Source organism: Aquarana catesbeiana, linkage group LG01 (assembly GCF_042186555.1).
Source record: "Aquarana catesbeiana isolate 2022-GZ linkage group LG01, ASM4218655v1, whole genome shotgun sequence".
NCBI lineage: Eukaryota > Metazoa > Chordata > Amphibia > Anura > Ranidae > Aquarana > Aquarana catesbeiana.
The window spans coordinates 197137375-197163798 of record NC_133324.1 but is presented as its reverse complement, the minus strand read 5'-3'; the positions used below and the strand labels follow the sequence as shown (position 1 = coordinate 197163798).

At 39.5% G+C, this 26424-nt stretch overlaps 1 protein-coding gene across 7 annotated transcripts in view; it reads left to right on the top strand.

The window, feature by feature from the left end:
• SEMA6A (semaphorin 6A) overlaps window positions 1-26424 on the top strand; it is a 288045-nt gene that overhangs the window by 169656 nt on the left and 91965 nt on the right. For 3 of the 7 annotated variants that reach the window (XM_073624659.1, XM_073624656.1, XM_073624662.1), the window contains exons 14-19: window positions 4625-4765; window positions 5989-6069; window positions 12177-12235; window positions 12549-12569; window positions 12733-12780; window positions 19855-19995. In XM_073624659.1, the coding sequence (XP_073480760.1) occupies window positions 4625-4765; window positions 5989-6069; window positions 12177-12235; window positions 12549-12569; window positions 12733-12780; window positions 19855-19995 (491 nt within the window). The remainder of the gene's footprint in view (window positions 1-4624; window positions 4766-5988; window positions 6070-12176; window positions 12236-12548; window positions 12570-12732; window positions 12781-19854; window positions 19996-26424) is intronic. The other 4 variants (XM_073624660.1, XM_073624657.1, XM_073624661.1 and 1 more) reach the window with 2 other exon arrangements.

Here is a 26424-nt window from a genome sequence, read left to right as displayed (position 1 = left end):
GATCGTTTAAATCCACCCCCCCCATATACATATTGTAGTTGTGGACACATTTGGGCTTTATAATGGGGCCGCGTCTTCTTTGGATCTCCACCACGGTGTCATTGTGGATGGTAGAGAGGATGTGGACATCTTTCTTGTCCCTCCACTTCATGGCCAACACCTTCTTGTTCCTCATGAATGCCGATTCTCCGTTTGATAATTTTTTTGTCAACAGATTTTGGGGGAATACCTTACATTTTTTTTTTTAAGGTACAACAGGCCGGGGTTTTTTTTACTGTAAAGATGATGAAAAAGGGGCAGGCTGGTATAATAGTTGTCGACATATAAATGGTATCCTTTGTCGAACAGGGGGTATGCCAGCTTCCAGACAATTTTCCAACTGGTTCCAATATATGTGGGGCAGTCACGGGGCTGGAGCTGGGAGTCTTTGCCTTCGTAGATCCGGAATGTGAAGACATATCCAGTGGCTCGATCGCATAATTTATTTAACTTCAGCCCATACCTGGCTCTCTTGCTTGGTATATACTGCTTGAAGTGCAGTCGGCCAGTGAAATGTATGAGGGACTCGTCCACAAAAACTTTTTGGTCTGGGATGAAAACTTCTCTAAATCGCTGGGAAAAGGAATTGATTAGGGGGCGTATCTTGTACAATTTGTCATGGTTGGGATGATCTCGGAGAGGGCACTGTGAATTGTCATTGAAGTGGAGAAAACGCATAATCATGTTGTATCTTGTTCTGGACATGACAGTGGAATATATGGGCATGTGTTGGATGGGGTTTGTGGACCAATATGCATGGACTTCGTTCTTTTTTTGTAAGCCCCATATTGGAAGTTAGGCCCAAAAACAATTTAAATTCATCCAGTGTGACACATCGCCACTGGAACATGCGGGCATAGGAAGAATTGGGGTTGGCAGCAATAAATTGGGATGCATACAAATTAGTTTGATCCACCATATTCTGCAGAAAATCTTGTGGGAAAAATAAAGAAAAATAATCAAATTGAGAAAAATTTGTAGTGTCTGACTGCACACCTGGCTGTGCGGTGAAAGGGGGGATGATAGCGGATCCTGAGTTGGCAGGCAAACCATAAGGGGTTTGCCAGTGCATCGGGAAGGTAGGACTGGGGCTGGGTTCTTCGGGTTGGGCGGGTAATTCCAGTACTTGTACTGTGCTCCTCTTCCTGGGGTCTGGCGCTGCTGGTGTTGGGCAGATCTCGTGATCTTGGTCCTGATCTTGGTCCTGATCTCATTCTTTCGGGAGGGATGGTTTCCTCAGCGGACTCAGACTCTTATCCACTATCCTCCACTGGCTCGTATTCCGAACCAGATGATTTGGGCTCCCCGCTGCTCTCATCATCCGACATGGCAAGAATCTCATATGCCTCCTCAGGTGTGTAAACCCTTTGGGACATTATGGCAATGCTTATTGGCGGGCCTGTGTAATGGTACTGCTGGTGGTAGTGGTACCGTTTGAGGTATTAGTGGCGGGCCTGTGTGGTGGTACAGATGGCGGTATGGGTGGTGGTACCGATGGCGGTACAGGTGGTGATTGCGGTACTGGTGGCGGTACAGGTGGTGGTGGTGGTACCGATGGCGGTACAGGTGGTGATTGCGGTGGCGGTACAGGTGGTGGTGGTACCGATGGCGGTACAGGTGGTGATTGCGGTGGCGGTACAGGTGGTGGTGGTACCGATGGTGGTACAGGTGGTGATTGCGGTACCGGTGGCGGTACGGGTGGTGGTGGTACCAATGGCGGTACGGGTGGTGGTGGCGGTACAGGTGGTGATGGCGGTATGGGTGGTGGTGGTACCGATGGCGGTACTGACGGTGGTACGGGTGGTGGTGGTACCAATGGCGGCACTAGTGGCAATACTGGTAGCGGCCTGTGTGGCAGTATAGATGGTGGGCCTGATGGAGGTACTAGTGGCGTTACTGGTGGTGGTACCGATGGCGGTACTGGTAGCCTGGGTGGCGGTACCAATGGCGGTGGGCCTGTGACAGATGGGCTGGTATGGGCTGATTGACAGATGGGCTGTGTGACAGGTCCTCTTTATTGGGGGGGGGAGCGTGTTGTGCACAGTACAATACAATAATGTCAGATAGACACTGATTTCACTCACTGATCCCTGCTCTCTCCTCACACGATCGGTGTGTGAGGAGAGATCAGGGATCAGATGGTAACCCCTACTCATTGTTTACATTTGTGACCGGCTGTGATTGGACACAGCCGGTCACATGGTAAACAGCCAATTTCATTGGCTGTTTACCCTGATCAGGGAAGCACTGTGTCCAAGGGACACTCGCCTTCCTCGATCCCTGCTCTGCATGCCACCGTGCGCGCCGCCGAGTTTGTTGTGACTGGTGATCGGCTGTGACTTTGACACAGCCGATCACGGAGTAAACAGCCAATGAAATTGGCTGTTTACCGTGATCGGGGAAGCGCGGTGTCTGAGGGACACACTCCGCCCCCGATCGCCATGCTGCGCGCCCCCGCGGGCGCACGCCGGCATGTTATCCTGCTGGACGTCATATGACGCCCAGTCAGGATAACGCAACCACAATATGCTATTGACCGGGCGGGAACTGGTTAAGGGTGTGTACCCAAGTAGAAAATATGCTGGTCCACTTTGTGAGCCACTCTCATTTTAACGCCACGCTGATCACATGCTCGTCCATGTATTTTTAAAGCAAGCAAAAAGCCCCAAATATCAGTCTCTATCTTTCTAGGAATGATTCCAAATGTCAGTGAAGGGTAATGGTAAATTTTATTGAGAGCAGAACATTTTATACTGTTTTACAAAATAACATATATAGTTAAAGACGAGATAGTGACCACAATTTTATAGGCAGTAAAAAATAAAAAAAAGCAAACCCTAACTTGACCATATAAAAGTTTGGCTGTAATCTAAAGCAGTACTAAACCTAAAAGCAATCATTTATTATATAGAAGCATACCAATTCCTTAAGACTGCATTAACCTTTAAGTCTAATATTTTTCAAAAGAACAGGCACTCCTGCAGATGTAGCAGTTACAGGGATGAGACTAACCATTTACCACTGACAGGGGGAATTGCAATGATTAGCCTTTATCACAAGGGGGGGGTTAGTGCAACCACCACATCTAATGATTGGTAAACTGCAATATGTTACATTTTTGGTTTTGGGTTTAATGCCACATTAAGACTGTTTCCCAAACTGTGAAATATATATCACTGATGGTATACATGTGTGATCAGAGGGCATGACATCTAAATAAAGGCCTGGGCTGAACCCTCAATGAGGACAGTTCAGGCTTGCATCCATCTACTATATAGTATTTATTATAAGAGTTAAAGGAGTCCCTGTTTAACAATGTGCACCCCATGGTGAAAGCTGAAAGACATTGCAGGAGACCTGGTTATTTTAACCTGCCCACCAATCTGTCTGCCCAGTCGGAAGTGCCTTCATTTGCTACTTTTGAATGGAAGGAGTAATACTGTATATGGATAATTATAAAAGGTGTTGACACCTAGCTGAAATATATAGATCACATAGGCTAGGCGGGTGGTATTTGTAGCCGCAAAGACTTTATTTGGAATTTACCTGCCCAAAGAAATGTCAAAGGTTGATGGTGGACACAGTCAAAAAAAGAAATTCAGTGTGTTGTGAGAAGTAAGCAGCCACACAATAGATTCCTTGAAAATGCGTGTGAAAGTAAAAAAAACAAAAACAAAACGTGCAGTACATCTCTGCAATACATGCACGCTTTCTTATAAATGACCTTGCGTGTACAGAAAACACCTCTTTATCTGATAGAAATTAACTAAACTCTTGTTGTGTGCTGACAACGCACATCATGTTGGAGGCCTAAGTGTTGTCAGACTGCCCATTGTCTTTTGATAAACGATTGAACCACTCCCTCTCTCTAATCTCTACAGCATAAGTAGTAATCTTTTTGTAGTTCAAGATAAGAACTAGAAGGGCTGAGGCTGGGTTCACACTGCTGTGTGACATCGCATTTGATTCGCACCAAACTGCTGTGCGAATCACATGCAATGTCAATGCGATGCAGATTCAGCCATACAGATTGTATGGTTGAATTCACATTGCATTCAGACCAAAGTCATGCAGGATCCTTTTTTTGGTCCGCACCAGAATCGTATCGCATAGGTGTTCGTATTTCACACTGCGATATGCGAACCGATCTGAGGGGGTGTCATTAACTTTGTATTGACACTCCCAGCGGGTTCACATAAGGCAGTGTGAACTGCCTGCGATGTGGGAACCTGCAGTGGATTCGGAGGGTTTCCCGCATTGCACCAATGTGAACCGAGCATTAATGGACTCTTAAAGATAGCAGTGTGCAGAGGACATGGGACTGGCCTAAATTTCTGACACAATAGGTATGTTTTGCACTTCTCAAACAGATATAACAAAACACATTCAATGGTATATTTAACAGAAATGGAGCAAATAATAGAAGATCATTTCAGGGTTTACAAATATGTTAATGCTAATCTGCTAAAATCGGTTTGTTTTTTTTGTTTTTTTTAAAGAATATAATCCTGGAAAAAGTAAGATTGTAAAGTATGCCATCACTGCTAACATGACTTAATGTGCAATATATTTTGACTCCTTTTAGATGTAGCTATGAAGGAACAGACGACAAGAGGATTATTGGGATGCAGCTTGACAAACAAAACAATGCTTTGTATGTAGCATTTTCCACCTGCGTCGTCTGGGTTCCACTTGCAAGATGTGAACGACACGTGAAGTGCAAAAAGTAAGAGTGCCCCTGTAACCTTAATACTTAATGCCTGCAATACTTAAAGTGGGAGTAAACTCCTTTGTATGACTTTTACCTATAGGTAAGCCTATAATGAGGCTTACCTGTAGGTACAGTAAATATCTCCTAAGTAGGCACCGTTTAGGAGATATTTACTTTAAATGCATACCCGGGGCCATTCCTTCGGAGCTGTGCTGTAAACAGTGACTCCCGCACGCAAGCAAGGAGAATGACAACATCGCTGGCTTAGCCGTTCATCACCAAAGCCTGCAAACCCGGAAGGAAGACCGGGTGCAGATGGAAGCACCTTCATTGGTGACAGCGCGCCACTGGAGGCCTTAATTCTCAGGCAAGTCTGACATAATGTGCTAGTATGCGATGCATACTAGCACGATGATATGACCCAGACTGCCCAGTGCCCCCTTTTTTTTTTTTTTTTTTTTTTTTTCTTATGTGGTTTGCTACAGCTTTAAAGTAAAGCTCCTTTTTTATTATTCTTATTATTTTGGAAAGGTTAGATTCTTTCCTGGTTTATATTGCTGCCAGTGTCCCTTTATTCTCAGGTAAGTCTGTCATAATGTGCTAGTATGCGATGCATACTAGCACGCTTTGACCTAGACTTTCCTCACTTTCTGTCCAAAAGACATGACAGAAAGTGAGCAGAATTTTCCCCAAATCAAATTTTAGATTTTTCAGCACTTTCAGTGGTCACCAGGACAGATGGCCAGGGTTAATCTCTCTAAGAACCCATACACACTATACAACTTTTATTGTCAGATTTCCTTCAGATTTACTAAAATCATGTAGTGCAAGGGCCTGCCTGGTTGCATACAAATTGAAACTCTTAAGGTTTGACTGCATATTATATGGTTTTGGTAAATGGGAAGACAAAAATCTGCAGAAATTAGAATAGTTTGTATGGGGTCCTAGTGGAGGCACAGATGACAAAAAATCTGACCTGACCTGATCTGAGTTCTAACATTAAAAAAAAAAAAAAAATTGGCTTTAGATACACTTTAAAATGTATCATACCAACAAAGTTGCTTAGTCGGACTCACTTGATATGGTTTTCATCCTTTATTGCTCTTGTTGCTCATTCACCACCTAATTATTGCAAACTAAGTACTGGTTTGAATAACGCAGCATATAGGCAGCATGAGCAATCTACATGAACTGTATTTCTGTAAATTTGAATTCTTTAATAACAATTGTTTTTCTAGGACTTGTATAGCTTCCAGAGACCCGTACTGTGTTTGGATGCGAGATGCGGGAACTTGTTTGCAGCTGACACCTGGTGCTAAGTAAGTTGACACAAATCAACTGATATAACTGTTCCAGAGGTTATGGCAGTAAATGTTTTAATTGGCTATGCAACGGACTTTGTCTCAGAGCCCTGACTGTTATGATACAGTGTTAATTATAATAAAAGAAAAACAAAATGAATAACATACAGTCAGCCTGACACAATGAGCCAATGTTTCCATTCTGCATGAGAAGTCTTTGCTGAGAAATCTGAAGAGAGTGAAATGTGTAAAAAGAAAAAATTGTCCTTGACGAGCAGGTGCCTCTGAGCCAGCTATCTGTAATTATGGGAAATATAATAGGACTTTTAAATTCATCAAATGGCTTCAGAGGAGCCACTTGTTGCACAAATGGAATAGGCAATTTAACAGTACAGCCAAGCAAACATTTTTGTGGGGTATTGCTAACACAGAGGACTTGTTTTCAAATAAGCAAAGATGGTAATGGTCCTTCTCTAATTTGTGCTTTATTATACAGTTCTAGCTGGCTCTGATTTATTTATTTATTTATTTTTTACTTCGCATTAGGAAAGTCAAGCATAGCAGCCAGTAGAAACAGAGATCCCAGAAGACACAGCCATCACTTCATTGCTATTGCTACATACCCACCTTAGTTTATTTTGTTAAATGCTATTGAGTATATTCAACAGTATTTAACTAGCATTTACTATTAGTACTATTAATCGTACTCGATTGGTACTATTAGATCCCGCTTACGATGGTTGACACAAAAATGTTTTGGCAAGTGGTAACATACTCGTTATTTGCATTGGCTAAAGTCCTATTGCAATGCACTTTAAAGGAAAAAAAAAAAGACAAGCCTAAATCTCCAGTGATTATAGATACTGGAGATTTAGGCACAGTTTGGCACAGTAAACTTTTCTGATTACAAGCCAACTCCGATTTTTAGGCAATGTTCGGGGTTTAAAGCGGCGTTCCACTCGTTTTTCAGTTTACTAAAAGTCAGCAGCTACAAAAAGTGTAGCTGCTGACTTTTAATAAACGCACACTCACCTGTCCCACGGTTCAGCGATGAGGCCGCCCGAAACCTCACTCTTCTCCCTCTCCTCTCCGCGGTGCCGTCATTGAACCTGTGGGCACCCAGCTATGACAGTCTGTGGCTTCACAGCCGCCCGTGTACTGTGCATTCGTGAGTTGCGCTGCACTCTCCTAGTGGCCAGGCAATCTTCTGGGACCTGTGATGTGTCCCAGAAGATTGCAGAGAGGGAGGGGCCACCTAGGGGGAGAGGAGTCACCGCCTAAACAGCAAGAAGATGCAAGGTTGAAGTGGGACAGGAAGTACCTGTCAAAACCAGGTACCCAATCCCCCCCCCCAAAAAAAAAAAAAAAGACATGCCAAATGTGGCATGTAAGGGGGTGAGGAGTAGTTAAAGTGGAAGTTCCACTTTTGGTTGGTTTTTCGGGGTCAAAACTTTTTTTCTAACATTGGATAGAGTTTGAACAAAACTCCTGTTGGGTTTTTACTGTTATCCAGGCTCCTTTAGAGTTTTTCTCTCTTTTCCTATTCTGCTGACAATGGTTTCACTAGACCGGAAATTAGGATAAATATGCTACGGAGACCAAGATCAAAATAAAAATCTGACTGGGGTTCTAGCCTTCTGCTACTCAACTATGTCCAATATATCTTTATCCCATGTTTGCATTATAAAATAACAATACAAAGTTATAATAAATTATATGTTTCACTGCAGAAAAGTTATAAATGTATTTCTGTGCCAACAAACTTGCCCTTGTGTTTGTTATCGCAGATATGCACAAAATCTCAATAACAATAAATATGAAATAATGATGTATACTGTTAAATAAAAAAGCATGCAGAAAACGTCCATACAGTGCTAAATTATCATCCACTTCCAGTGCAATGCTCCGCATTATATATAGTGTCATCCCAGATTCCCAGTGCTGCAAACACTCTTCAGCACATGTGCAACCACCTTGGAGTAGAAAGACCTGCTCTCACCTTAATTTATTGACTTATAGACAAGTTATAGGTCTTGGTGCACTTTCCCCACTCTGGGAATTACAGACAAGGGCCTTCCATTTTGACAGGCACTCCACTTTTTAAGGGTATCTGTGCCACTGCACAGCTATATGTCTCTACAAATGTAATTCAGAAGCACATAGGAGCCACCATAGTTTAGTATTTAAAAAAACCAATACATTTATTAAGAAGTGCACTTCCCCCTGATGGAGGTCACGTGACGATACACATAGGGCGGGGCCAGGTGGCATCAGAGCCACAGACTGGGAGTTTAGCGGAAGTGAGGTTACACGTCCTAAGTAGATGCTTTTACACAATACGGGTTTTATTATATCAATTGTGAGTGTACTAAATAATTCCCAGGCTGGAGGAATCACACTAAGACCTATAAATTGTCTAGGGCACATCTGTCTACTCCAAGGTGGTTGCACATGTGTGTTGAAGAGTGTTTATAACATGGTACCCTACCCATTCACCTAGGGAAATAGTGTCAATAAAAAAAAAACACCACAGATTTTTAAAGTAATTTATTAGACAGCTCCAGGGGTCTTCTTCCGACTTCGGGGGTCTCTCCAGTTCTTCTCCGCGCTCTCCGGGTCTTCTGCCGGGCTCCTCCGCTATCTTCTGCTCTTTTGCCGCTCTTTTGCTAGCGGAGGAGCCCGGTCTGCTGCCTTCTGCCTTCTTCCCTCTTCTCTTCTGATGTTGACACGACGCTCTCTCTGGCTGGAATGCACTCTGAGCGCTCCGCTCTGACTTATATAGGCGGTGACCCCGCCCCCTTATGCCGTCAGCCCCTGGGCATGCTGGGACTGTGAGGTTTTAGGGGGCGTGGTCATCAGGAAAAAAAAACATGCTTTTAACTGCGGCAGAATAGCCATCCGTGTGAAAGGCGCCTTGAGATTGAATTTCCCTGGCCATTGTGCAGTAATTCTGGTGATTTTGTCATCAATCTCTGATCTATCTAGTACAGATTATGACTGGATGGATATGACGATTGAAGAAGGGTTACAGTTCCCTGTTGCTTCCTGACATGTGCATATGAAGACTAGTGCTGCCAATTTTCAGTGTGCAATGAAAATTTCTTCCTTTGCTGTGAGACTGTCAGCACTTTACTTCATTTGTTGGAGCTTAGCACAGCTGCTGCAGAGACGGTGTTTAGTGTCCCTGTTTTAGAAATTCATAGAACTCCACGTCACCCAAATAGTCAGTGGACAATGGCAAATGATTACAAATGTGTCTATTAGAGCTCTATTTTTAAATCCAGTAATCATTTAGATGTTTAATTATCAGCCATAAACGACATCATATAACTACTTATCCATGGTCTGACCATGCCTGTAAGTGCACACATGAGCACAATGTATGGGGCTTTAGTAGGTGAGCACCCATATTCTGTTGAAGCCAATAAAAGTAATTGTACAAATCTACATCTACAGACTAGTGTGGTCCATGTGAGACTAAGGCCACATACACACGGTCAGACCTTTCGACCGGACTGGTCCGACAGACTTTCCAGCGGATTCGTACGTGATGACGTACACCGGACTGAAATAAGGAAGTTGAAAGCCAGTAGCCAATAGCTGCCCTGGCGTCGGTTTTTGTCCGTCGGACTAGCATACAGATGAGCGGATTTCTGGGTCAGGCGGAGTTACGACGTAAAGATTTGAAGCATGTTCCTAATCTAAAGTCCGTCAGATTTGCGACTGGAAAAGTTCGCTGAAGGTCCGGTGAAGCCCACACACGATCAGATTGTCCGCCGGATTTGGTCCGTCGGACAAGTCCGGTCGAAAAGTCTGACCGCGTGTACACTGCATAAGGGGTTGATTTGTTAAAGTAATCTAACATATGCTGTGCACTTTGCAAGGGCAATTGCACCCCTTTTCCCAGAGCTTTGTGAATGTGGTGAAGCTTTACTTTGTAAAGAATACCCAGTCGGGTCCAATGAAAATAAAAAACAAAACAACATTTTGCTTGCACATGATTGGATGATGGAAATGCGCGGAGCTTCACCACATTCACTAAGCTCTGGGGAAAATTAGTGCAATTGCACAGACTATCTTCCATCTCTTGTAAATGGATGCTTGTCAGTAGCAAAAGTCAGGGGAGGATATGTAGATCAGTTATTAGCAGTGAAGATCTGAAACCTGTTTTCTCTGTCAGTAATCAGAACTTTTTTAAACTGGCACTGGAATGTTACAAGTCGGTATTCATAGCTGAATATCTGATTGGTACTGTTGCCAGAGGAATAGAGATTAGTGGCTGTTCCTTGATACAGAATGTAGGGTGGCCTTGATGACTGCTGCATACATTTATGAAATGAAGTCATTGCTTTAACAAGATGATGTAATCTGAGTTACATGGCAGGACATGGTAAGTTTATTGGATATAACTGTAAAGATGTAATCACAGGTACAATAGCAGCTGCAACCCTTGCAACCCCTATTCTTATAACCCTATTGCTGTTTGTTACATCACTGCATTATTTCATGGACTTTATCTTTCCAGTGTATCTGTCATATAACATCTTCTTTCATAAATGTTAGCATTTAAACTGGTTGTGCTGCCTATAGAGTAAGCATTCCATTTCAGGCAAGAAAAGGAAAAAAGCTGGCTACTATGGGAAAAAGCCAGTACCTTTCTTTTTAAAAGAATTTTATATACAAGGTCCTGTAATTTGAAAGCTTTGGCTTTGATTTTAAATTCCGATTAGTAATAGAGGTGAATTTAAACTTCTGGCAAGGACATCTAGAAAATGCTGAGTAAACTAAAAGCAGCTGTGAGGACCAAAATGACTGCACCGCTTACATCATAAACCACTGAGCGCTTAATGACTTCCAGGGGTAAACCATTATTTAGGGTTGGGTTTGTTTTGATGCTCAGCATTGTAGTAAGCCATAACCACCATCCCATGCCTTTATGTGTTATATACAACTGGAGATTGTTTACCGAAAATGAATAGGAAGGTGATTTGTCCACCATTAACCATCTTTATATTGTTTTCATTAAGAAGGCTGAATTGAAAGCAAAAGTTGCTGTGCAGAAGGCTGACATGTGACTAATGTATTGTGGGGCCATTCTAAAAATACACCTCCATCTAAGCAATATTCCAGGCTGCAGCTGACAGGAGGAAATGATCTCCATAGACACAACACTTTTTGCACAAGAGACTGTTTGGGTGACACATGCTGTTTTGTTCTACATTGCCAAGCATAGTTTGTTATGTTGTTGACTGCTAAGGTTCCTGTTATAGATTATGAGCAAGCTATTGTTAAAGTCTGTTTAGGGATCAGGACGTTTTTGTTCGAAAGACAGTAGGTTTTGTATTTTGGCATTGTTTTGTTCTACCTTTCTCTGTTGGCCTGTAAAAAAAAAAAAAAAAAATCAACATATAGGGAATTATTAGGCAAAATTTGAACCAGGTTTAGCAAAATGTAACGAACAAAGTGCTGCCAACAATCTAAAGCAGCCAACTGAATTCTCTTCAACCTGACTTTGGTAAAGTGAAGTGTAAGTGGTTGCAGAAACAGCGGTTCCTGTCCTTTGCGCGCTGCCTTTGCCCTGTTTTATTGAATATAACTAATAAGTTAGTCGCCTCAACTTTACAAGAAATTTGCCCATCGTGGTCGAGGCTGCCATGCATGTAATCCTGTAGCAAATTTGTAACCAGGCTGAAGTGACTATTTTGACACATAACTGGTAAAATAACCATTTTTTTTGTATGGGGCAAAGCTGAATTTTAGTTGACTGCTTAAGATTTTTAAGTTCCTTTAATAAATAAGTGTCTAAGTCATAAATTTGTGTGTTGCTGCACATATGCAACAACAAAAGTCGGCCCAAAAGTGTCCCAACATGGTTATTGCAGGATATAAAATGTTTGCTATGCTTTCAAACAATAGTACCTATCTCGATGTCCGTATATTTTGAATTGGAGTCATCTAAAATCACTAGGCCTACAGATGTTGTTTTTTTTTTTTTTTTTTTTTCTTCATTCTTGGCTTGCAGGTTTTGCCCAAATACAACACACAAAGCTTTGATGTTTTTTTCACCAGCTGCATGTAGGCTGAACTCCAGGTTGCTAATCCAGTGTTTCTTTTCCTCTTCACAGAGCGCCATTTGAGCAAGACGTGGAGCATGGCAATACAGACGGCCTAGGCGACTGCCAAAGTAAGCAAAGAATCAGCCTGCTGTTTACTTTGGGTGAAATAAGCCCTTTAAATTCCCAGTGTCAACATACCTGCAGCAATAATAGGAGACACTTTACAGTAACAAGCTGAAAGAATTCTATCTTTGTGAATCGTACATGAAAAGGAACCTCTGTGTTTGCCTAAGGGGAAATGTAAAATGCATTTATAGTGTTGATCTTGATGTGGTAAAAATCACAGGAGGAATAGGTGGACCGTCAGGAAGGTGTTATATTTCATACAGTGCAGCTTGGATGGAGGAAGCTCAAGTAACCTTTTCTCTTCTCTTTTTCCAGATTCTTTTGTGGCATTAAATGGTAAGAAAAAAATATTAGCTCCTCCATACTTCTTTACTAGGTTTAAGTCTTGTATGCATTCTTTCTTTTATTTTTCTTTTATTTTTTTACTTTTATTTTTTTTATAAATCTCTACTTGCATCTGTACCAGTTACAAGTATCACCCTCAACTATTTTCCTATAGAGCTTTCAACTACACCTCCTGATCCGGAATTATTTTACACAGTGTATGGTCAGTTTATGCATTTTTTTGTTGACCGTTTTGTAGCTGTTCTTTAAAATTTAGATCTATTTGAACGTCTTTAGCTGCGGTTCTAAAATTTACCAAAATTGCCATTGTAAAATAAACGGTACACTGGATAGAGTGGAAAATCTTCCTTTTTTTTTTTTTTTTTTTTTTTTATGCTTTTATTCCTATCCAGTCCCAACTGGGAGCATTTGCCCCCTCCTCCTGTCTTAGCGACCCCTATCACCAGGACAGAAAATTAAGGGAATTCCCCACATTGAGAGGCTACATAGTATTACAACTCAATGGAAGTTCTCATTTTTTTTTTTCCACCCTACTACTGTTTTATTGGTGTCTGTCTCCCCATGGGAGGCAGGAAGTTAAGACCATTCTCCCCAAAGGGGGAACCAGAACCAATAAAAACATGCCAGAGTTTATAACCCTTGTGCACTCTATCCAAAACTATTAGAAACCATTTTCACTTCAGCTTAAATACATCCAAATCATTCAGACTAGTGTGGTAATAGTAAAATAGTAGTAATAAAATATTAGTTAACACTGTTAAATGCATTATACATGAAAGTTAGAGTTTCAAAACATAATGGGCTTGATTTGACAGTCTGAGGAGATAACTAACACAAACAGTCTGGGTTGCCTAATACCCAATCAAGTTCAGATTTGTAATAACAGAATGAGAGTTGGAGCTTTAAAATGTGAATTGGATTGGTTCCTAAAGGAATAATACAAGAAACTCCCACCATCTGGCACAGTTACAATCATGGTAAATTCAAGGAAATATAGCAAAAACATCAGAATCTCTTCTTAAAGCTTTATTTTATTAATGGTATTGAGCACAAATAGTAATGTTTTCAGCTGTAATCTCTTATTTCACGGATAATGGAACATATACATAATGTCAAGTGATGCTGAGGGAAGGAAATATTTCTTTAAAAGTGGAAATGATTGTGGAAAGCAGATATCCAGTGACAGAGAATAAACTAATAAATTGATATCACATTAATAATTCATTCAGTTCCTTTAATGGGAAAATGTTTTGTTTAAGGCCTTCCAGATTGCTTCCCTGCCAGTATTTTCATACAAACTAACTGAAGAAATGACATTTCTTCACCAGCGAACATGTAGGTGGATAAATGACATGTCTAAATTTATACAGAACTTCTGTACATCTCAGACAGTTTTTGTATTGTTTCTGAGGGGTTTATTTTGGCATGTGAAGACATACACACTCTAATTAAATCCAGTTTGATATGCGTCATTAACCTGCATGCCTAATAGGCAGAACAGGCCTTAGGTCACGCAAGGCCTAGTGTTCTGTCAAAGGCCTGTCTGGATTTATCAGGTTAGCATCAACATGAGACCACACACAGCTCTGTCCCGCTGTTCAATTCTTTTTATTTTACTAGAGGCAATTTTGGTGAATTGGAGCATTTATTTTACACTTCTTTTCTATTTACTATTGCTCACCTTTCCGTTTTGGTTTCTTTAGCTAGTTTTAACAACACTCATGATGTGGCAGTCATAGGCCTCAATGTAGAACATCTAGAGTAGGTCAAATGTCATCAAATTCATTTAAACTTACTAACATTATTTCAATGATTTCTTGTACCTGAAGTATTTAGATTTAAAAAATGCCTACACAACTCAATGGAAATTCCACATGACGTTGTGATCAAAAGAGATTCCAGGAAACCCATTTAAATGAATGGTAGTGTGCATGTGTTTTAAAGAACAGGAAATACAGCGATAAAATCATATATACTCAATTCCTCCATACTGGCAGTTTTATGAATGCAAATATTTAATGATAATTACTAGCTGTGACAAACAATGGGATCTAGTAATTAGCCTAAAATTGTAGCTTGAGTGTAAAATTATGTTGAAGACAAAACACATTGGTGAAACTGGCTCTCATCATGTTGGTAATGTAATCCTGAAGTTGACCATAATACATAGGATTAATTGACCTGCAGAGCTATGGGTTGAGCAAGCATTTACAAAAACCTTTAGAAAGCTTCAAGCAACTTTTTAAGGCCCATATTAGCATGATTCCACACCAGCGTAGGAATATTAAACACATTTCTTAATGGTATTGATTGCAGTCTCTACCAGCAACCAAGCTTCAGTAAACTTCATAGCTGAAGGTATGAGTTAAAGGAGCTTTATGAAAGTTTGTTGAAATTTTTTTTATATAGAGGTACCTAAAGGGGTTGATTTGCTAAATTATCAGAAAACAATGACTGACTTTAGTAAATAAAATAATCCAACCTAATGCTGAATTTTGTTATTTTTTTACTTGATATGTTGGATGTCCAAATGGACCATGGCTTCCTTTGTATTTAAGTGAATATTCTCTACTACTTTAATAAATCACCTCTATGCTTTTCACATGGAAAAGCATGGTTGTTTGGATCTATTTCACATGGAAAAGTGTTGATCCATTTGTTTGGTCCATTTACCTAAAGACTAGGTCACTGGTCTTTTTTGACACACATTCACAAGACCTTAAATATTGAAAAATATTGAAAAAGAGCTTTAGCTAAAGAAAGATACTTGATGCTAAAATAATATCCCTATTAGTAACATCAGCTGTAGAAGTACCCCACTTCTAGGGTTATATAGTCTACTTAAAACCGTAGCAGACAGAATCTAGAGCAGCTTTGTAAAGTAACCAATCGTCCTCAAGCCTCGGCTTGTTCGGTTATTTGTTTTGACAATGAAAGCTAAAAGCTGATTGGATGCCATACACAACTGCTTCAGACTCAGTTTGCTCCAGTCTTCGTAAATTCCCCTCTATGTATATTATATAATCCCAGCAAATGCTAGATTTTATTTATAGTATGGGCAGAATTAATCCATATGTACATTTCACAATCATAATGTACAATCATATGTACATTTCAAAAAGTAATTTCTTAGTCAAGTGTAAAATCTGTAACAGTTTCAGGGAGACAGATACAACCTAGTACTACTTGGGTTATCCTTAAATGACCAGAACATCTTCTGCATCAAGCTCTATGGCATTTTATTCCTCTGTTTCTGATACAATGATCTCTCAGACTCAAGCAGCCCTGTTTACTTTGCACTTGGTCCCCTGGGAAAAGAGGCTTTGTTGATGGAAGGAAGGGTGTCGCTTTGTTACCTGCATACATATAGAACACAAAAGGGTCAAACAGTGGTGCAGTTGTCTTAAATACACATTGCCTCTTTGTATCAAGATTACAATTTTATTGACTCTTCATGGAACATCAGTGACAGATGCCTGAAAGTACAATGCCACAATGGCCTGAGCAAGAAAAACACAGCACAAACAAACATTGTTTACTGTATTTAATGGTTTGTTTGTTTCAATATTTTCTACTGAGCTGTGTACCAAACCTGCTGCACAGTGGAAGTATTGTAATACAGAACAGAATAAAGTAGCAATTTATAATTTTATAGTTAAGAGACGCCATGTAGAAACGTCCTTGAATAGTTTGTGGAACAATTTCAGTAGCACTAAATGTATAATAATTTCAAGTATTTTGCTTATTAAACATTTGTAAGATAAGGCATCACAAGTGCAGACATACATACTAAAACTGCGTTATTACCTGTGTTTATACTCATCATGACCTGGAATGCAATAGATGTATCCATCTTCTCCAGGACAGTGTTATATGATTTGTCAAGCAGAATGCATTATAGTTTAATGTTTTACATTTAAAGTGCTTGTAAAGGCAGAAGGGTTTTTATCTTAATGCATTCTATGCATTAAGATAAAAAACCTTCTGTATGCATCAGCCCCCCTAATACTTACCTGAGCCAAATCTCGAATCAGCGATGTTGCACAAGAGACTTGGCTGTCCAGGACTCTCCCTCCTCATTGGCTGAGAGCGCAGCTCCATTGGCTCCTGCTGCTGTCAAAGCCAGTGAGCCAATGAGGAGAGAGAGGGGGCCGGGCCACGGCTCCCTGTCTGAATAGACACAGAGCTGCGGTTTGGCTCGGGTGCCCTCATTCCAAGCTGCTTGCTTTGGGCAACTCAACAGGAGGGAGGGAATGGCCAGCAGCACTGAAGAGGGACCCAAGAAGAGGAGGATCTGGGCTGCTCAGAGTAGGCAAGTATGACATGTTTGTTATTTTTAATAAAAAAAACACACTTTAGTATCACTTTAAACAAAATATAGTGGTAGTATTACCATTATACCTTTTAACATTCTTGTATGGAAAAAATCAAACCTTTAAAGTATATGTAAACCTTCACCTTTTAAAACGGCCCATTCCTATATACCTTGTTTCCTTTTTTTTTTTTTTTTTTTTTTTTTTTTATATAAGTGGTCACATAATCTCTCTTCTCAGTTGCATCAGCAGATCAGAGAGCTGGGGGAGGAGAAACAGCAGCACACTGGTCTTCCCAATGAATGGCTTGGGGGGAGGGCGGGCGTTTGTGAGCACAAGTCTGATCATTGGAGAAGAGCAGGCTGAGTTCCCAGCACAACTAAAAAACTGACCATGCTGTGTCAGTTTTTGATAAGAAAGCAGGGGGGCTGGCAGACACCCCAGGTATTTCATACAAAGAAAGCCATTCAAAGAGAACAGGATTATTTCTCATACAAATACATGATACAGCAGGCACATATCAGGAATACGTTTTTAGGCAAGTCCATGCCTTTTCCACTCTTTTGGTCATGCTTTTGTCTTTCATGCACGTTATTGAAAATTAGTTGGTGGACACCAGCACATAGTTAAAGTGCAAATCTACATGAACTCTCTTCTAGTTTTGGGTACATTGTGGAAAGGTAAAACCCCAGGAAAAGTTATTGCTGTTAGGAATATTCACTTTCTTCTTTTTGACCATTGTCCTGTGCATAGAAATTGGAATCTACAAGACCGGGAACATAGAGAAGTCTCCCAGCTGGGACACCTGTTCTGGTGACAACTGTTAAACTGGAATATATCTCTCACTACTTATGTCTTGGAGATTAGGGAAAATCTCCCTTTGAGGCCACAGACACAGGTTTAAAATCTTCCACATTCTATTGTTTAAAAAAAATGTTTAAGCTGAAATTCCAATTTAAGAACAAAATAAACACTTTTGGTCATTAAACAGATTTACACATTTATTACACAGATCTCCAAAGTAGTCCTATAAACCAGGGGTGTCCAAACTACGGCCCTCCAGCTGTTGCGGAACTACACTTCCCATGAGGCATTGTAAAACTCTGACATTCACAGACATGACTAGGCATGATGGGAGTTGTAGTTCCTTAACAACTGGAGGGCCATAGTTTGGACACCACTGCTATAAACTGTTATAGAGGAAATAACATTGGGCTCCAACAGAGGCTGCCCTTCTAAAAGGACAGTTGGAAGTTATTGTGCTGTGGCCACAGAGAGTGTAGCCTACAAACACCCCCTACACCTTTAACATTAAAAAGGGCAATGTTGTGGTGCATAGTATGATGACGGTATCCTCTTTCAAGAGTAGAACCCTAACGTATATTACTTTTCTAAAATAGTATTGAAAGAATATCTTTTTCTATAAATTACATTCTGGTTGGTTATTAGAGGTAACACCCACTATTAATGACCTGATGAAAGCAAACTGACAAACTTCCAGACAAAAGGCTGTCAACAAATCAAAAGCTCCACCAGAATAATTGGCAAATTACCAGTGTTGAATAGCAGGAAAAATAAATCACAGGCAACTCTGATAACCCATAAAAATGTTCAATGTTTACAGTTCTGAGCCTTTTTCTTCTACTTGGAGCCAATTAATAAAGATATATTAACCGCTTACATCCATTAAATATGGTGCTATCAATCGTTGGTTTAATGAAGGTCCATGTTGGTATTCATTCCACATTTTCTAAATACCATTACTTAAAATAGCAATAACCATCATGTCAAAGGCTAGTAATAGTTAAAAGGAAGAAATAGTATGATATCACTGTGTTACAAATAATTTTGATTTAATGATCACACGTAAAGCAGTGATGCCCAGCTACCTTGTTGGCCACACTATAATAATGGTGTCATGTTATCCAGAGCCTTACAATATTATAGTGGCTTTAGTAGCACAAACATACATGCTCATAAAGAGTCATTGGAATGTATCTATGCAGTTCGTAGTTAGGAGTCACTGAAACCTTTACAGGCCCATCAGCAATACTTGTATACTTCCAGACTTGCCTCAGTGTAGGCAGTAGGGGATGCAGCTCAAGCCAGTGTTTACCTGTGTGCTCTTAGACATTTTAGTTCTGCTGTAACCTTTATCAGGTGTTGGTTTTCAACAGATCATGGCAATCAAATGGTGCTTATTGCAATATATCATTGTGTAAAGGCTGTTGCTCTTAAAACTTTTAATGAATATGATAAAACCACAAATATCTTAAAATATATCTAAAGACTAAACTTTTTTTTGTGTTGGATACAACATGTAGGGTAAGAGCCTGTGTCAAGTTTATTTTGTTTTTGTGACTATGGCCTCTTTTAGAGAAGAGTGTTGGCACTAAGACCAGAAGTGCCCTAGTGGGGATACAGCCTGTAGTAATAATGGAGGTTCACTTCTTCTCTTACTCTATTATTAAAATATTTTTTATTGTGGATGTGCTTCTGCTGGGAATTTTTCCTCATTTTCTGTCTCTGTGACACTGCTGTCCAGATGCAGGATCTTGAGGGGTAATCACTAATGCTATGGACACCAACAGAGACCTGAAATTGGCTTTAACCCCTCTGTTGCTGGAGTTACTCTACAGGCACACGCATATATGAACCTATGTGTCATAGGGGGTGGTATAAAAGTGACATTTCAAAAACAGGTTCTTGCACCACCAACCAGGTGTATGGATAGTAAATAGTAATCTTTAAAACATAAAAACATTCTGTAGAGACTGCTGACAACTTATGATAGAAAGTTTTATAGCTCTCCTCATAAAACTACAAGAAAATATTGAAATACAATCTCTGTATATGCGTTTTTTGTAGACCTATTGCCAAAGCACAAGGTAGTTGCACTGCATTGTGAATAAAATATACTGCTAACAATGTTTCTGCTAAAACTAAACCCTCAAATTTCTTAGATCCCAGCACAACATCTCACGCCAGAAGACATGAGAGTTATGACAGGGGTACTGTTCTGGACTGGAAGAACAACTATGACTCTGCTGAGAACACTGACCCCCACGTTGCTGACTCTTTCCATAACCACCAGGACAAAAAGGGTAAGGCCTTGGAAAAGACATTTCTGATATACGATGAGAAGTCAAATGGGAAGGGAGGTGTGTTACATGGTGTGGGTGCTTTCAGCTGGAATATGATGAATGAACATAGGCTCTCAAACAAAAAGAAAAAAGTGATATACTTTATTTTTACTTTTTATTTTACAGCTTTTTCATTTCACTACCAGCACTTAGCAATTTCCCCCTTATCAGAACTAAGGAAATCTGGATGCTATTTGACTTGAGACTGTAAGACTATTAGACCAAAATTGTTTTGTGATGGTATACTAATTGAACACAGCCTCTCCGCTTTAACCTGTATAAGGAGATAATGACTACCGGTATAAGGAGATAATAACTACCAGTTTGTATTAACCGTTGTAAGCCTTTTGCTAACAGACTGCAACACATGTCACTTATTAACAGTATGTATTACCTCACAGGGGACAATTGGGGCGTGCATTGCCAATGTCCCCGTTTATGCAGTGAAAGAGTGACTAGAAGAATGACAGGCCTGTAACCCAGAATAATCGATTCTGTCTTCTATGATCAGCAGCTCCCCGAACATAATGCTTAATATAGATGTTTTTGCCTGATTAAAGTAGTTCACTCACATTATAAACCCATGGAGAAAAGAGGAATGCCTTATGCATTGAGTAATTCAATCATCTGCAGTGAAAGGGTAGAAAATTTGGAACAGATCTTCTTTATGATTTTTGACCTATTCATAAAGAAATGGCACATTGAACCAGCCCATTATCTCATCTGAATCATCCAAAGAACTAATTTTAACATTATCTTGATGCTTCTCTCCTGTCATTTGAGCAAATAATAGATATCACATTCTGCCTGACTGCTTCTCAGGGGTGGTAGAGGAAGACGTGATTAATGAACGAGGTGCTGAACCACAAAACTGGCACAGGGAATCATAAAAAGAATACACTTTTTTTCTCTGTTATTTTTGCTTCACACAGTCGAATACCAGAAAGCATAGAACCAAGCCCAGTCACTGAACTTTTAACTTCCCAGGGGCTCACTAAATACATTTTACATCATAGCAGCACCCCTCATAATTTGGTCCATATGCATTTTGAGTTATTTACCTAATATATTATTTCACATTCCATTTTTTAAACCTTTATTTAATTGGAGATTTTTGTGTTATACTTCATATTTGAAACTGCTGTGTTTATTTTTGGGTTTAATTTATATCATCGGTATTCCATTCAGTATTGACATTGCATTCGGTGTCATCATATTGACAAAGCTGAAAGCATTGCACACATCATCATGTAACCAGTAATTATGTAAAAAGGCACAATGGTGGCAGAAGTTGCGCATGGGTGTTTTTTTTTTTTTTTTATCATTATCACATTTGTGTGCTTAATACTCCTTGTCTGTCTCTGTACATTTTACACAGTAATGATATTAATCTTCAACAGAAAGACAACGAGTAACCTTGCTGTATAAAAAAAAAAAAAAAAAAAAGAGCTTGATGTTTTTTGTTATGGTTTTGTTATGGTTTTGTTTTTAATGGTTTTTTTTTTTTTTTTTTGCACTTTTTCCAATGACTTTTAATTTTGTCAAACTACAAGTTTTTTGTTTTTTGACTTTTTGTTTTGCAAAGTGCTCTGTGGTGTTATTTAGTGTAGTTTACTTTGAAAGGTGTTTTCTTTCATTTTCCACGCTGAGAGTAAATTCCTTTCTCCGTACTAATTCTTAAATTCACTTTCTGCTTTGTTTGCAAGGACACTAGTGGTTTGATGTCACATCCATATGTTAAGCATATGCTCATGCTCAGGTACCTGGAATATTATAGAAGTGGAAGGTGGTCCATGAAATCGCTTGGCTCATCGGGATGTGACATTTGTTCACCACTGCTTAATTAGCTATATATATACTCTGGAGTTGCTTTGCCTATGATTTTATATTTCCATGTAGAGTAAAACATTTAAAACCTTGAATTTGAATATACTATCTATTACTCTATTTATGCGTCCCAACATGTTTTGACATTTCAATTAACTTTAACTTTACTCTAAATAAAAATTGTTGAATACAGTTACAACTCCAGTGTATATATTTTATTCCTGTGCGGTGTTTTTTTTTTTTTTTTTTTTTTTTTTCCTACTGACTCTTGTGTGTTCTTTACCTTTTGCAAAATACACTAAACCTCATGTCCTACACTAACCCTCTCCCCTCTTCCTGCTACCATTGTACTTCGCCTCCCTCCTTGATTCCTTCCCTTAAAGTGACAATAACATCCAAAATTAAATAGGGCCTTCATGTGCATATTACATTATGCGCACTTAGTCAACTATGTGTTAAGAGTGTCTACTTTTGGTATAAATTCTATGGCATAAAATTTATGATTCCAGTAAATGACCTGGGTAACATTGCATGCTTTTATTTAATAGGGATAGCAAATACTTATTTGGGCACACAAGATAATTTGACAATGTATTTAGCCTGATTCTTTACTGTAGGTTCTCATATTAACTGATAACATAGTAACACAACACTGTATCATCTCTTATTTAACAAGCTATAGTAAGACACTGCAAAGAGCAATGGCTATCTTTAACCCGTAATGAACCAATCACAGATCAGCATTTGGCTGTGTTTTATAAATAAACCAATGAACGCTGCCTTGTATTTTTTTTCACTATCAGTTATTTCACACCGCTAATTGTACCAGGACAATGAAAGCCATGTACAAAAAAATCTATATGGTAATTGTAATCTTTTAGCTCCCACTGCATTCTTCATAGTGTAAAATAAAAGAAACCTGTGTATATACTGTAACAGTGCCAGAAATACATATTCAATCTATATATTTCCTAGCAATGGAAAATTATGCCTTAAGATGTGACCAAAGTGGACACTTTTACAGATAATGACTAGATATGTATGCCCCGGTTTATCCTAAGGTGTTACTGTTCTTTTAAATGAAAAGGAAAATGACCAAATCTCTTTGTGACATATTCCAAGGCTTTACTCTGTCAGTAATAGCAAAATGTCTGTGTATATGTTTTAGGTATACTAACAGAACCTGTAGGTGTCAATAGCTGCTGTTTGAATGTAGTTGGAGAAAATGAACTCATTTTCTTCATTCATTAGGCTGCATTTCCCATGACCTTCCCTATTGGTCCTCGTCTGGTTTTCTCTTCTCCTTGCACCTTTTTCTAATTGTTTATAACATAGAGGTAAATGCTGCCAACTTCTCTGTTTTATCTTGATGTCTCCAAACGTCTGGAGCCTTCCCAGCCTTCTTAATGAGCTTGAAAAGTTAGTGGCAGTGTTGAGCTACTGGAGGTTCAGTTTATTCCTTGCTCTGCTTAGTTAATAGGAGTATTGTCTTATTAAATGCACGTGTAAACCCCAGGTTTGTTTGAACAGTTCACCTTTTGTCTTTCTGCCTCTCTTATTATTTGGTAATTGAAAATGATTGTGGCGGCTTTTCATTTTGGCTTACATTTGACAAACCATGATTAATGGTGTTTTTTTTAAGTGAAAATGGGATTTAACCTTTTGCCTCTGAAAAAAATGTAGTAGACAAACCATTCAGAATGTATGCAATCACCCCTTGTTGTCACATATGTCTCACAGTACAAGGTGCTCAGGATTTATTTTTACAATTGGCAAATTTTGTATCTCCTTTCACAATATATAATAGGGATATGCTTTTTCGCTTTTTTTTTTTTTCCCAAAAACATACTTTTTTCATAAGTGTTTCAGATATAATAAAGGTAGATTTAAATGACATTCAAGCTTTGGGGGCACAAAATACATCTTGCTTCAAGAAGGCATCTTGCTGCATTGAAAACTTGAATCATATATTAGACTATTACTGTATTTATATTACTTTTTATGTGTTTTTTTTGGACCAAGCCATTGCCATGAAAAGCTTGATCACATTATATACTTTTAACAAATAGATAATATTTTCCAAAAGTTGAATGTAAAATCGTTCATAGTAATTTTGTCCACATGCTTTTTCATAATGGTATCATATTGATAGAAGTTCTTTTACTAAAGGAGTAGTGACTGTTCATCTAGGAAAGTGAATCAATAAGGCAAACCTGTGTTCACAATGATCACATGGTGTCAGTGACTAAAACACTTCCACTCTCAGATCTCTGCAACAAAAAGGCTAATTGGCTTATGGTCCAAGAGGCTAAAGCTTACCTATACACTGTTAGATTAATGTTCATTTTTTTTAGTTAAAAAAAGTTTCTTCCATCAATACAGACGAGGTGGATGGAGGAATCCCTTCACCTGCTGGGACATTTTATTCTGACAGTGGAACCTGCCACTATCAGAATACACCAACCAATTGCTGCAGATGATTGGCTGTAGCTTCTACTCAATTAAAAATTTCGAACCCGTCCTTTCAACAGAAGTTGATCAAATGATCAGCTTCTGTTGAGAGAGGATGGCCACTTACTGATGTAAATTCTTCTGGTCCTTGCTGCAGGGGAAATCCCGCATAGCTCGTCAGATTTTAAAAGTAACATTTGCAGGGGAGAAGAACTAACACAAGCTGTCAAATGGGGGGAGCCTTATAGGGGTGGGAGAGTTGGATTTGCACCATGTTGCACGTTACATCCTAAATATGGGCGTAACATAGTCCAAAAGGTAGAATTAGACTTTAAGAACTAGGACTGTTTGCGATAATACAGGGAGCTTTCAGAGGAATCTGAAATGTATGTATCAGTCCCCAATAGTCCCAGTCAATAATGCATTTAGTTAGTGTGTACCAGACATTATCTACACTATCAGTTTTTTTTTTTTTTTTTTTGCTCAACCCAGCAGACTGAACAAAAAACAAAACAAAACTGAGGAGCTTGCTGTACGAACTATCCAATGTTAGTACTGCGATCTCCCCGCTGAGCTGTTGTGTTCTGACAGGGGGACTGCTCCCCCACCAGAACACACCAGTCAGTGCTGATCAGATGCTGGTTTTTCAGCATGCCTGTTCAGCCAGGCTTCTGTCGGACAGGCTGGTCTACACATGGGCGGAATGTACAGCTCAGCCAAGAGACATATGGGATAGCTTGCAGATCCTACTACTTCAACGTATGGCTGGCTGATGTGTACTGGCTCTAAAACTCTGCCATTGTGGCAAATCTGATACTGTAAAGGGAGGGTATTAAAATCATCATATTTGAAAATATAATTGACCACTTCTCTTGCCCTCTTGTATCTGTTCATGTTTAAGGTATCCATTACTCCAAATGAAAAATGATCAAAGTTTGCTTAACATAATACTACAAGCACAAATCCCCTGCCGGACCACACACCATCGATGTGAACCACGATCGACAAAAAAAAAAAAAAATCACAAACTGGCTTCAGCTAGCACTCCAAAACATTAGGATACACCCCCCCCTCCCCAATGTATTTCCCCCATTTAGAGAATTAAGCCCTTAATCAGGTGAAATGCACCAGTGGGGTTTATACTGATGCATTGGAGAGCCAGCTGAAGCCAGTTTGTGAATTTGTCAATAGTGGGTCACATCGCTGGTGTGCAGTGCCGTGGGGGATTTGTGCATACATGGTTGAGCTAGATGGGTTCTTAATGAAAGATTAGCACCCAACAGCAATGTAATAACCAGCCGGGGATATACGCAGGAGCATTGAGTGGTACTTTCTTTTTTTCCTTGGTTTATATTAATATTAAATGCATTTATATAGCAGTGGCAATTTAGGCAGTGCTTTATATAAATTATATATCAGTCCTTGCTTTCAAGGGGCTTACAAACAAAAGCCTCTGCACATACACATAGTAGGGCCAATTAACCTACTAGCATGTCTTTGGAGTATGGGAGGAAACTGGAATACCTGAAGAAAATTCACATAAGCACAGGGAGAGCTTGCAAATTCCATGCAGGTAGTGTCTTGGTTGGGATTCAGTCCAATCAACCTAGTGCTGCAGAAGTGCTTACCACCAAGCCATTGTGCTACTATAAGCAGCTGGGTCTGTTAATTAATAAAATAAGATAATGAATGCTGTTTGCAAAGTTAACATTTCATTGTTATGTATTACAAATTAAAGTGTCAGATTTGTCAGGATCGCACAGCTGGAGTGATGGCATCCAACTCCTGGCAGCAGAATATAAATCAGCGAGGAACCAGTATTGTATTTATTTAATTGTCGACATTTCAGCTTAGTAGCTGCACATTTATATTTATATTTCCTAGCAAGGCTTTTAATGAAGACTCATTTGCAATAAAGATTTCCTGCAAACTGAATGAAGGATTTTATACACACTGGTTGCATTAAACAATGGCCAATAATGTGACAACATGAAATCTGGTAAAATGTTAAAGTAAACCTGCCACAAACCTGGACAATCAACTGAAATTATGATGGAAAAACAATGCATAAGCAGATGTTACCTTCAGTGAAGTCTGCATGTCACACTAAGC